Here is a 13,918-nt window from a genome sequence, read left to right as displayed (position 1 = left end):
AGTTGTTGTCTTACGCAAATGTTCAGACCCAGCCCAGCTCAGAATAGCCACGGGCCCTCTCAGTCTTCTGAAAGGAAGTAAACATACCCACAAGCCAGTTTCTTGGCTGACAGGTAACTTGGAGGTGGATCCCAGAAGAGACAAATGCTCATTAGTTACAAACGTAGGAGCAAGAGAAAAGTAGGTATAATGGTTCATCCTGCCCAAGGGGCTCCATTTCCTACAGTGCGAGCAAGATTCCATTTCTCTCCCAGTTAATACATTGCTCGGTGATTTCTCCCAATGCCAGGGAAGCTATGTGCTTCTCAGGTGCTCCCACCCTAGAAAAAAAGGTCATATTACAAACATCTACTTGGTTTCTGAGGTTATTCCCAAAAAGTCATCTTCCCTTCTCCCATAGAAATCCAACATTTCCAAAAAACCCAAATAATCCAATTAAAAAATGGACAGGAGACTCAAATAGACATTTTTCTAAAGAGGACATACAGATGGCCAATAGACACATGAAAAAATGCTCAACATCACTCATCATCAGGGAAATGCAAATCAAAAACACAATAAGGTATCACGTTACACCTGTCTGAGTGGCTAAAATAAAAGACAAGAAACAAGTGTCAATGAGGATGTGGAGAAAAAGGAACTCTCACACACTGTTGGCAGGAATGCAAACTGGTGCAGCCACCAAGGACAACAGTATGGAGGCTCCTCAAAAAATTAAAAATAGAAATACTATATGACCCAGTAATTCCACTACTGAGTATTTACTCAAAGAAACAGTACTTTGCAAAGATACATGTACCCCTGTGTTTACCATAGCATTCCTTACAATAGCCAAGATATGGAAGCAACCCAAGTGTCCATCCATGGATAATTGGGTAAAGAAGAGGTGATATATATATATATATATATATATATATATATATATATATATATTACTCAGATATAGAAGGAACAAGATCTTGCCATGTGCAACAATGGCATGGCTGGACCTGGGGGTATTATGCTGAGTGAAATAAGCAACACAGAGAAAAACAAATACCATATGATTTCACTTATACATGGATCTAAACAAATAAACAAGCAAAAAGCAGAAACAGACCCATAAATACAGAGAACACACTGATGGTTGTCAGAGAGGATGTTGGTGGGGGATGGGCGAAATGGGTGAAGGGGAGTGGGAGATACAGGCTTCCACTTACGGAACAACTAAGAGAATAAAAGGTCCAGCCTAGGGAATATAGTCAATGATATTGTAACCGTGTTGTATGGTGACAGATGGTAACTACCCTCGTGAGCAGAGCATAGCTTATAGAGATGTTGAATCATGATGTTGTACACCTGAAACTAACGTAACATGGTGTGTCAACTATGCTTAAAAAAAAAAAAAAAAGGTCAGAAAAAGAAAAAGAAAAAGAAATAAAGTTTTTTAGCCTGGTCACTGTCTGCCCAGAAAATAAGATTGTATTCTCTAGTCCCCTTTGCTTTGAGTATGGTCATGTGATCAACTCCTGGCTGGGGGCACAGGGGGCAGTGTTGTGTGTAGTGCTGTGTGCAGCCTGCCTCAGTGGGACAGAGTGTGTTTTCCCTCTCTCCTCTCCCCTGCTGGGTGGAATGCCAATGTGACCAAATCCTTTCGAAACCGAGGGTGTGATACAGTGGTAAGATAAAGGCTGACAGGGCAAGAAGATTGTCTTAGTCACTCAAGCTGTCACACAACAAAATACCATAGAGTGGGCAGCCTGAACAACAGACCTTTAGTTCTCCTTGTTCCAGAGGGAGGCTGGGAAGTTTAAGATTAAGGTCCTACTAGCTGGTCACCTTATTGCTGTGTACTCACATGACAGAGAAATTGCTCTGGTTTCTCTTCCTCTTCTCTCTCTTTTAAAGATTTTATTTATGTGTTCATGAGACACACAGAGAGAGGCAGAGACATAGAAAGAGGGAGAAGCAGGCTCTCTGTGAGGAGCCCGACATGGGACTTGATCCCAGGATCCGGGATCATGACCTGAGCCAATGGCAGACGCTCCACCGCTGAGCCACCCAGGTGTCCCTCTCTCTTCCTCTTCTTCCAAGGACACTCACTAATCCCATCATGGGGCCCTACCCTAATGACCACATCTAAACCTAATTGTCTCCCAGTGGCTCCACCTCCCAACACCATCACATTGGGGTAGGACTTCAACATAGGAACCTGAAGAGGACACAACGTTCAGTCCATGACAAAGAGGAACCTGACAAGCAAGGCCCCGTGGCAGCCTGGACTTCTGCAGAGAGAGGAGCCATGTTTCTAACTGGTTAGAGCCCACTTTTGGGGCCTCTTTCACGTTCCAGCACTTTCATGGTATAATAAATACAGTACTTGAGGTTTGTTCTTACTCATATCACATAATGGTTTTTTTGTGTGTGTGTGTTTTTATGGCATAAGGGATAAATACCCACTCCATGAAGGCATATGCAGATTCTTACCAGGCACAGGCATTTAGGCAACAGGTGGAAGGGTTTACATATGACTCGCCACATGTGACCGACCAGAAAGCCGTGGTGGTTGGACCGTGACTGGTTCACTGAGTAACTTCACTGAGTCACAGATTGCACAGGGCCCTGGGGGAGGCCCTGGGCACCGTTCCACCCGATAGACCATGACAGAGCACTCATTGGATTTGGAAGGCTTTCATTTTTGTCCCTGGAAGGGAAGGAAGGAGGAAGGATGGGCTGAGGGAAAGGAGGCCATTTTCATTTGCTGGGGCTGCCCTGACAAAGTGCCACAAAATCTGAGGCCAGGGAGTTTACACAACAGAAATCCCTTGCCTCACACTTCCAGAGACCTGAGGTCTGAGATCAGAGTGTCAGCAAGGCCATGCTCCCTGGGAAGATGCTGGAAGGGTCTGTTCTGGGCCTCTCTCCAAGCTTCTGGTGGCTCCTTGGCTCATGGTGGTCACTCCGGCCTTCACCCGGTGCCTCCCTGTGTGGAGGATGTGTCCACACTCTGCATGTCGCTGTGTCTACATTTCCTTTTATAAGGACACCAGTTGCATAGGGTTAGGGCCCACCCAGATGACCTCATCTTAACCCATTACATTGACAACAGCTCTATTTCCAAATAAGGTCACATCCTGAAGTACTGGGGGCTAAGAATTCAACATACGAATTTTAGGGGGACACAAATTAGCCCATAACAGGGGATACGGGCTGAAAGAATATTTTGTCCAAATGATTCCATTCCACCAGCAGCAGGAGAGGAGAACCAAAGCGTACTGAGAGCTCCATGGGGACCCCAGTGTGGTGCATGGCATGCTGAGAGGAAATAAGAGAGCATTTTCCCCACGGCCTCTGCAGGGAAGTGTTGATCTCACTGGATAGTCTCCCCATAGCAGCACAGCTTGTGAAGGCCAGGGTTGCAGGGTCCTAAGTGAACATCTAGGACCCCAAAGCCAGGGATCCCAGCTCCTCATCTGGACCTCGGTCTCTGCATCTCAGCTGCCCTTCCATCCTGCCTGGGAGCCATGGATAAAAACAACTACCTGCTCTGTCTGGAAGCCAACACCAGAGGCTGGTGATGTATTTTAGGAAATATATTTTATCCTTTCTCGATGATAAAAATAATGCATGCTCATTATAGCTCACTTGGAAATGACACAGAAGTTGAAAGCCCATAGGAAAATCGCCCCTAATTCTAAGTCCCAGACAACCGGTTAAATTTTGATTTCTATTTCATCCATTATTTTTTCTTTTTCTATGCATATATTACAGAATCAGGACCAAGATCTCTATTTCACTCTGTGCTCTGATTTTTCACATAACATAATATGAAATTTCCCGTTATTGCAAATTATGCTTATTCTTTCAAGAGCTGAAGAATATTGAGGATGGCCAAATAATACAGAGAAGCTGATGTTTTCTGCATTCCAGACACTGTTTCAAGCAATTTATATACATTTTTTTCATTTAATCCTGACAACAGCCCAACAAGGTAGGAATTATTTTCATGATACAAACTGATAAAAAATATTGAGGTTCAGGCTTTTAGTAATGCATGTAACATCACACAATTATTAAGCAGCCAAAGAGGGATTTATAGACAAGTTTGTTTAAAGCTACATTCTGTGCTTCTGATTACTGCTTAATTTCTCTATTCTTGGATATGAGGTTTGCTTCCAAATTTTTACTGTTACAAATACTACAAAGTACATCTTTGGACAGAACACTTTCCCCGCTCGATAAATTCACAGAGCCGGAATTACTAAGAACTAAGATTTGAACATTAAAAAAAAAAAAAAAACCAAAAAAAAAAAAAAACCCACTTTTTTTTTGTTACATTATTGCCAATTTATTTTCCAAGAAGGTTATACCAACTTGCATTCCCTCGAGCACCGTTCTTATTTCTTTATGCCGAGCACTGGACAGCAAGACTTGCTAAGCAGCCCTGCTATTTATGATAGCTGAAAATAGATTGGTTTTGCTTTTTATTTGCATTTTTTTGGTTATTAGTAAGGTTACAGTTTTTCACAAGTTTGAAGTCATTTGTATTTTCTATTAATAATCTGGGCCCATTTGTCTGTTAAAGCTTTCGTATTCAGAATGAGCCATGTGCAATTGACATTTTTTTGTAGGTCAAAAATTTGTCAACTATCAGCCCAAATTTTTTTTCAAATGCATTAAGAATATTAATCTTTAGATATATTGACTATAAATATTTTTGTTGATGTTTTGATATAGATGTTTTTATTTCTGAACTGAGCATCCAATAATCTGGAAAGTATTTGAGTAATGAAAATAGCATGCTAATAATTCCATGGACTAATTTTTTTTTTACTTTCACATTTTATGTGTCCCTTCTGCACTTCCTTTTCTCCTCCTCCCCCACCCTCTCAAGTTTGAGTCCAGAATGATCTATTTATTGAGGTAGATCATGACTTGGCATCAACTTTGGAGATAGACTAGGAAATGTCACTGAAAGAATTACAGGTGCCAGTAAAACAAGTAAAAATAATGCATCTTCACTATGGGCAATGATCTCTTAAAGTAAAAAAAATGAAAACTGTGGCCTGAAAGCATTTGGATACGCTGGTTTGACTGCAGCAGCTTAGAAACTCTTTAAGGAAAGAGTGATGGTGGCACAGGTATGGGGCTACACCTTGCATGCCCCACGACTCAGAAAGGGCTGTGTCTCGTTCTTAGCCAAACGAAGAGAAAGCCAGACCATCTGGCTCTGCGAGGATTTCATGTATTCTCTTTCCTGGAGGTAGATGAGAACCATTCAGAAGAAAATGGTCATGGCTGCAGACTGCACACACATTTTTGAACATCTAAAAGGAAAAGGAAAAGGTTCAAGTCGCTCATCAAATCTAAGCTAATGGTGAGAGAGACAGAAACGCTGCTTCAACAGCCAGGAGTATTTCAAAGGTTGCTGATAAGCATTTGCTTTTTAACGTCCCATGCTCCAGACCCTCATTTGTAGAAACAGTTTCTGTTTGCTTGTGTCCCCATGGGGCAGGGGGTAGTGCTGTATCCCAATCTGCTTCCCTGAGCCTCTGGTTTTTAAATGATTTACATCAACTCTCCCTCGGCCTTAAATACTTTTCTCATGTCAAGTACCGATGCTCCACAACAAGGATGGAAAACAAATCTTGGCTCTTCCTGTGTCCAAGCCTTTGATCAACCGGACGTATCTTGCTGCCTGCCTGACGTGTAAATGAGATTACATTTTTGTATTTACAGCACGGCTGCTGGGAGGGCAACCGAAGATATTACACATGCGGATGTTTGCAAAAACAATGAACCGTTCTTCATGGGTGAGGATGATATTCCCCACCCGCCCTCCAAGAGGATGAGCTCACAGTTGGTTACCCCAGGGAGAAGACCGCTCCCGTCACCTCGTTGCCATTTGTCATGTGCTGGCCAGGTTGGGGCTGCTGCTGGTGAAGAGAACAAAGTTTGCCTCTGTGCAAGGCTCACTGACCCCCCATTCACAAATCCCACCGATCAGTCTTCCTGGCATGAGCCACAGACCCACGCAGCTAACTCTTCCAAGTCATGTAAGAACAAATGGGCCAGCGCACAGGGTCCGCCCCCCAGAGCAGGCTGCTCGGCAAGCCCCTTGTTGCCTGGGCTGGGGTCTGTGCACGAGCTCAGCCAGCTGCCACCACTCCCCGCTGCACGCTGGGCCTTGCCCTGCGAAGATGCCTTACACACGCATCCCAGATGTTCCCTGTAACCGAGAGCCCTGGAATGGCCGTGTAAAAACACATGTGCTTTCTAAGGGCCCGACTGGAATGCCACCAAATGGTCCGGGGTTATTGTCTGATTACCGGGCAGATGAGGCCCCAACCCTGTTTCTTCCTCTCTGGGCCGTTGGGCCTCACTTCGCAAATGGGGCGCAATTCTAACAGCTGTGGTTGGAGTTAGGGTTTCCCGTAAGTCCTTTGGATATAACAGTCATACTGACATAAGAACTTGAACATTTTTAAAAAGAGAGCAAAAAAGGACCCAAAGAGAAGGAAGCTGATGATGGCTTGTGACGAATGTGTGAAAAATCGAATCATATTTTTGGAATGTTAACATTGTCTCCTATAAGCTTTCCAGTGACCTGTATCTATGTGTGGCCACCCGCACCCCCTGCCCCGCACCCCTGGGCATAAGGCTGTCTCTTGGGAAGAATGTCGATGGTGACCATGAGGTGAATCCGTCCAGCTGTGGTATAAGCCTTTTCTGACCTCAACTGCATGGATGCGTTTGTCCTCCCTGTGGGCCAGGAACGGAATGATGCAGGCTGTGTAACCTCTCCCTAACTGGCTCCCTGACTTCCACTCTCTGTTCGAACCCGTCCTGCAAGCCGTGGTCACTCGAGTCCTCCTGGGGCCGAACCAGCAATAAGCCACCTCCCTAGTGAAGAACATGTGATGGCTTCAAGCTCTTCCATGTGAAATGCGCTGGGAAGGAAGAGCAGGTGCTTCTCCTTGGCTTCAGGGACGCTCCCCGTTCAACCGCAATCTTATTTTCCAAATCCCTTCTCACTCCTCCACTGTGCCCCAAGCTCCCCCCAGCCCTTCCTGTTCCCCAGACCCACTTAGACCCCACTCCACCCCACCCCGGGATCTGAACCTCCTCTTCCTAGGCCTCCTCACCATCCCTCAGCCAGGGTCACAGCTGAGCAGTCTTTCTTTCTGGGTCCTTGCAGCATCTGGCAAATAGGTGCTTGGAGGATGTTTGCTCACTGGAGGAGCGAGGGTTTTAGCAGTCAGGCGGGCCCTGTCTTTGAGCATTTCATTTAACTGTTTGCTCAACACAGCAGGTCAGTTCTATGCCAAGCCCAGGCCACCTTTGTTCTCCCTACCTGGGATGTCCCTCCCTCTTCCCTGAAGGCCACATCCCGTTTACCCTTCCTAGTCCCATTTGGCTCATTCTCCTATTCAAGGCTACCCTTCATCTCTAACCCATAAGATCCACTGGGAACTTTCCCACTTCCAAATTCCTGGGGTGCTTTGCTGTACCAGGGACACAGGCCTTGGTCACATTCTTCCTTGCAGCGAGACCTGAATTTTCCCAGAGTTTGCGCCTGAACTCCCTTGTTGCGCCTGGGCTCCCCAGTCAAATCTCTACCCACCTTCCCCAGTTCCTCAGGGTCCTGAGCCATGCTGAGCACAGACCAGCTGCCCCATATGTCTGCCTGACTGATTATGATTGGGCACCTTCCCTGCCTCTCCCCAGTTACCCACATCCTATCCATCATTCAAAGTTCCACTCAAGCCCAGCTGTATCCATGGTGGCTTTGTGAATGACGCCCCACATTGCCCCATAGCTGGCTTGTGGGCCTGATCCACACCTTCTGTGTCTCGCACACCTGTGGGATGACACATCCGAGCACCAACCCCAGCCTGTATGCATATTTTATTACTTGTGAACTTTGTGTGTGCCCTGTTGTGTCCTGGCTCTCTGGATCCCTGGTGGATCACCTCCAGGGATCACCCTCCAGATCACCCCACGTTGGAGATGGCAGCGTGGAGCGTGGCCCATCTTATGTTGCCATTTCTTTCATGCACCTGGACACCAGAGCACGTGAGACCCAAAATGTATGACTGGGTGAGCCTACTGCCTTTTCAGGGTGACCTTCTGTGTGCCTTACAACTTCTGGCCCTGGAGTTTGATGCACATATTTCTGTGTGAAAGGCTGACGGTAGAGCTCTTTGAGACCAGGTAACCCACCACCAGGAGATGGAGCATTTTCTTGGCCACAGAGAGACATACTTATTTCAAAGGAGGCACACTGTGACTGGCATACAGTAGAAACTCAGTGCACTTTGAAATATAATAACAACCGTGATCTTTGATGGAAAGTGTCCTACTCCAGTATCTTCAAATATTGGCCTATGTGCCATGTAAAAGAATTTTGAAAATCTATGCGCTCATTCATGTGTTTTTAAATTGACATCTAAAAATTTTCACACATTTAAAAGTTTATTTAAGAGAAAGAGGGAATGAGTGGTGAGGAGGGGCATTGGGAGAGAGAGAGAGAGAGAGAGAGAGAGAGGGAGAAGCAGACCCCCCATTGAGAAGGGAGCCAGCCCGATGTGGGGCTCAATCCCAGGACCCTGGAATCATGACCTGAACTGAAGGCAGATACTTAACCAACTGAACTACCTAGGTGCCCCCTTTTCACACATTTTAAAAGTAAGTTTTATTAATAGGAGTTAGGAAATGTTAACTATTTTATATGTTGAAATAAAATGAGGATTGACTATAATTTGAATACATATTTTGTATTATTGGATAAAACAAATTTTCATTACTTTATTGAATAAAGCATGATATATCTGAAAGATATCACGTGAAGTTTTTCTTTATGTGTTTGATTTATCGTATTTTGGAAAATCCAATAGTCCTGCAAAAATTACATTTTAAAGGATCAACATCACAAGCTTATGCTACTTTGGATATTCTGAATTATGAGCCCCTATGGGCCAACATGCCCTTCTTGTAGAAATATATATATGACAAGGAGGGACACAAAGCCTTGTGAGCTTGAAGGGACTTGGTTTATCATTAATTTAAATTTATCCCATTGTTTCAGGTGCCCTCTTACAGTAAAGAACCAAAACAAGATTTGGGATGGACAAGGGATATATCTTTATTTTGTAAGCGAGGAAGGTATATTCTAAGCATAGGCTCATTTCAAGCAGATCAATATTAGCAAAGAGTACCTGTGGACATTGATACCTTTATAACTATCCCTTGCCTAAGTATTATTTGGAAAGTGTTCAAATCTTCCAGAAAGTGTGCATCATCCCGGTTGGAGGAACACTGGCCACTGTTCTGGCTTAGCAATAAGAGAGCTGGAGTAGAGTGATGAGCAATGACTGGTCCAGGCTGGGGAGCTCATGCCTCCCCCTTTGGCTCCATGGAGAGGATAGCTCTCGTCTCCACTTTGAGGCAGGTTAATCTGGCTTGTCAGAGGCAGCCAGGCCAAAACTGGAGAAACTGTTAGACATTAGATTATCAAGTATTAGAAACATAAGGAGAAGCTGAGAGGTAACTGAGCCAGAGACACCCAATAGAACACACCCACTCTCAGAGGAGCGAAGGGCAGAGAGTGGTAGGCAGGGCAGCTGAGAATGAGGGGCAGCAGAGGTGCTGGGACAGATGTGTGGTCAGTCTAGGCCAAATCAAGGGTACCTTGGCCAGCCTTTCACAGGGAAACCCAGAGCTCAGGCTCCTGGCTCCCCAACTTATAGCTTTGTCTTACAGAAGGAAAAATGTCTAAACTTCGTTGTGTGACGTGCTTTAAATACAGTCTGGCTCCAACATCTTTGTAGCTGGCACATCCTGAAGCTCTCCAGGCTCACGTTCTAGTCTCTACGTCTTATTTTTCTTAGACAAATCAGACTCTGCCAGCACCTGAGCTGTCCCCTCCACCTAGAGTGCCTTATTAGTTCATAAATCTGCCTCTGAGCCTTCTTTCTCCAGCATATTCATCCCACCTCACCCTATAGAGCAGGATTTCTCAGAGTGGGATCCACTACTGTGTCAGCATTATCTGGGATTTTTTGTGGGAGAAAAAAAGAGAGTAGATTGTTAGGCAAACCTGGAGATCTAGCTTTCCAATATATAATGTCAGAACCCCTGTGACCATAGTAGGAACCTGCACTTTTATAAGCTGCCCAGGTGCTCTTATGTGTTCTAAAGCTTAGAATCCATCACTGCTGTGATCTGAATGTTAGTGTGCCCCAAAATTGTATGCGGAAATCCTATAATCCCCAAGGTGATCATATGAGGTCTTTGGGGGGGTGATTGGGTCAAGATGGTGGAGCCCTTATAAAAGAGACACCCAGAGACCCCTGCCCTTTCTGCCATGGGAAGACCCAGGGAGAAGATGGCCATCTATGAACCAGGAAGCAGACTCTTGTCAGACTCCAAATCTGCTGGCATCTTGAGCTTGGACTTTTAGCCTCCAGAACTGAGAAACAAGTTCCTGTTGTTTATAAACCACCCGGTCTGTGATTTTCTTTAATGTAGTCCCAGTGGAATAAGACAAGTGGTGTGCAGAGACTCTCTCGGTATCCCCGGGCTTCATCTACTGTAGCCCTCCCACATCACATTGCAATTTCTTTGTGTACTTCCTTGTTTCCACTAGTCTCTGAATTCCCAAGAAGAGAAATGCCCTTCATCTTTGTTAACTCCACACCAAGCTCAGTGCCTGGTACATACTGGTACTTAATCATTGTTTTTCTTTTCTTTCTTTTTTTTCTCTGAAATAGTTTTTCATTAAACAGCAAAGCACAATTATAACACAATTTTAAATGTTTGTAAATTAGGTCACAAAAGGGATGCAAAATGTTTGCAGGATAACTATTCTATTTGTACAGCTGATGTCATTCATCGAATCTTACTTACATCAATACAAGCATAAGATTATTCCATGATTAAAAGTAGCTGCAGTCTAGTAACCAAAATGATATTAGTGGATCTCTTACCCAATTTAACATTTTAACATAATGTCTGATGCTAAATTTCTTACCAAATGAATCTACAAACTAAATTTTTAGAAAGTGTCAAAGAGTAACTAAACTCTACAAACCAAGTAGTTAGGTTAACAGAAAATTCTGGGAGAAATGGTGAGAGAAAATACTAAGAAAGTATCAGCTAGTATGCATGCATTTTATTCATGATTTTGATACTAATACACTGTAAAGGAATTTTGCAAAAGTCGATCTGCTGGGGACTTCAAATAAACCTTGAGATTGAACTCTTGGTAGCTATTCTCTTCTAGATGTGGTTGACATAAGGTTTGTCACATTTAATCATTATATATATATATATATATATATATATATATATATATATACCCCAAATGATCTAATCTGTGCCAGAGATCATGCAAATCTGGAGTTAGAATATTTGGAGTTGGTTACTACTGTATGCCAAGTACTCTTCCCATCCTATTTCCATTTTTCTCAGAATTTCCTATTACAAAAATATAATCAGAGCTCATCTTTTTAGATACCAAGTGGGTTATTTTGTGCAAAAGGAAGTGTTTAATCAACAAACCTTTCCAATTTGACAATTCAGTGGCAAAGAAAAGTCTTCATATGTATAGCCTCTGTTTTCAATTGAATAAAGAGAACCCAACAATCCTATCTTAATATGAAGGCAAGTCCTAACTGTGAAACTATCTTATTTTGGTTAAGTTTCAACAATTCGAGCTTAGGGCACTCTCACAGATAATTAAATATTAAAATTACTTCTACAAATGTGAAACCAATTTTTTCCTTAGGGGAAGAGAAATGGAAAGGAAGAAGCAAATGGAGATGAGGCATAACATGGTGGGCAGGCTATATACAGTTGTACATTTAGTAAATGATTTTGGTCACTTTTCACAACACAATGGCTATTTTCTTGTATCTCTTGCTACACCTATGGTAGAGGAAAGTGCTAAACCTATAAATCAAAACACATTTGATAAAACATTCACTTTCAAGTTTCATAAATACATGCATTTCTAATTATAAAGTCTCTACAATACATTTGCATGTTTACATAGACTAACATATATCATACAAACTCACGGAAGTCTTCTGTTATGCTCTTAGTTTTCCCTAGATCTGATATTATCTTCATAAATATTCAATTAAGCCACAAACAAAAGTACTGTAACTTTTTAAGTCTATCCAAGTTTTAAAGAAAAAAAATCAGCAGCTATTCCATAAAACAGAAGGGATGTCAATCCTTTACTTTCTTTGGCTTTCTGAGTCGGTTGTTTGAAAAACACTAGGAACTGACATGAGGTTTTCTATATATTGTCCAAGAACTTGGTTTTCTGATTTTAGCTTCAGATTTTCTGCCGTCATTGCATCTACACTTGCTGCCAGATCTTCAAGTGTGTGTTGATAATTCCAACATTTGATTAATAAGTCGTGTTTTTTCCTCCAGCTCCACCTGATTTTCAGCACCGACTTTAGCCCTGTTGGCATTTATCATCTCTAGTAACAAACTTCTGGGCATTGGATATAAAATCCTGGATGAAAGGTCTACTGTTGGAAGCTCTGGGGATGGGAGGGGTCTAATCGTTGTTCTTCAGTGGTCAGGGTGTCCCTACTAAAGGGTACAACAGATAGAAGAGAAACATCCTCAGTGTTACCCTTGGGTGTGGGTGAGCATCATGCTTTCAGATTCAAAGACGACCACTTGCTGGTTCTAGGATTAAGCTAACTGGCTCTAAAAGATTCAAAGAGTGAACCCAGGCAGAAAGTGGTGATGAAACATCTTGCAGCATCAGTCCAACCTCAGTCTACAGACTTCTGCCAACTGGTCAGGATTGTCAGGGACAGTGATGATGTCTGCTATGGTGGCAGTGTGTGGTAAGGGCTGGGGGTCTAGACTGCTTCCCAGACCACAACTATCACAGTGAAAATAAACATCCATGCAGTCTAGACTGACTGGCTTCCAAGACTTGCCTGTAAGTGTGTGCATTTTATTGGATTCCTTGTGGTTCAGTCACAATATTGAAGGACCTAACACCCATTTCCCCTTTCCTCTTCAGTATCTGAAGTTTTGGAAGGCCACAAGGTATCCAGTTGAGAAATTGCATTTCCCAGTCTCCCTTGTGGTTAGGAGTGGTTAATGAGATTTAAGCAGAAGTCACTGTGTCTGCCCTCTGCTCTTCCTTCTTGCAGCCAGGAACACGGACTGCAGCTGTAGCAGCCATTCTGTAGCCATGGATGAATGCCATCAGCCGGGAGCAGAAAGCTAGGGACAGTCAAGGTCACTGGTGACATCGCAGAACCAGCATTTTAGCCATGGATTGCCGACCTTTGGACTACTTTTACATGGGACACAAAACAAATAAGCACATAAAATTCTATATTGTTTAAGCCACTGATTTATAGGTTTTTGGTATAATCCTGACATTCACATCGATGGCATCATTTGGCATGTGAACTGATTGCCCAGTATGGATTTCTTGTTTGCTGTTCCCTGACCTCTTAGAGAGGCAAGACTAACCCTCCACTCTTACTATCACTGCTCCCAGTTCCCCAGAGTCATTGAGGCTCTCTGCCTGAGACTATTCAATCTTTTAAGTTACCTGAAAGCAAAGCTGCTGGGCTCACTAGCCACTTGCGAAATCAACCAGATGGGTCTTCAAACTCTTTGCTGAGCCCACTGTGCCTGGGGAACTCTGAAGGATGCTTTCATGGACTCTTTAATTTGAACCCAGAGGAGCCACACAGCTGGGATCCTATTACTCCTGAGATTTTCTTCCTCAAAGACAGTTTCTTTTGAGTCTTAGCTGTATATGTTTAAATATTCCAATTTGCAGTAGACATGAGATTTCCTGAGTCATGAATACCAAGCTTATAAGGGAAAACTACTAGGAAAACCTCGTGATACTCCCAGAGAAAGAGGCAGCATGCACGAAGCAATGTAT

The 13,918-nt window shown here is 43.4% G+C and overlaps 1 protein-coding gene across 1 annotated transcript; it reads right to left on the bottom strand.

Moving 5' to 3' along the window:
- Positions 1 to 12,221: 12,221 nt before the first annotated feature.
- On the bottom strand, positions 12,222 to 12,471 carry LOC119867607 (short coiled-coil protein B-like). The gene is given in 2 exon segments (XM_038583958.1): positions 12,222 to 12,380; positions 12,382 to 12,471. Coding segments are annotated over 2 exon segments (249 nt in total).
- Positions 12,472 to 13,918: the final 1,447 nt, after the last annotated feature.

Source organism: Canis lupus, chromosome 35 (assembly GCF_011100685.1).
Source record: "Canis lupus familiaris isolate Mischka breed German Shepherd chromosome 35, alternate assembly UU_Cfam_GSD_1.0, whole genome shotgun sequence".
Classification (NCBI taxonomy): domain Eukaryota; kingdom Metazoa; phylum Chordata; class Mammalia; order Carnivora; family Canidae; genus Canis; species Canis lupus.
This window is presented reverse-complemented; position numbering and strand designations above follow the sequence as displayed.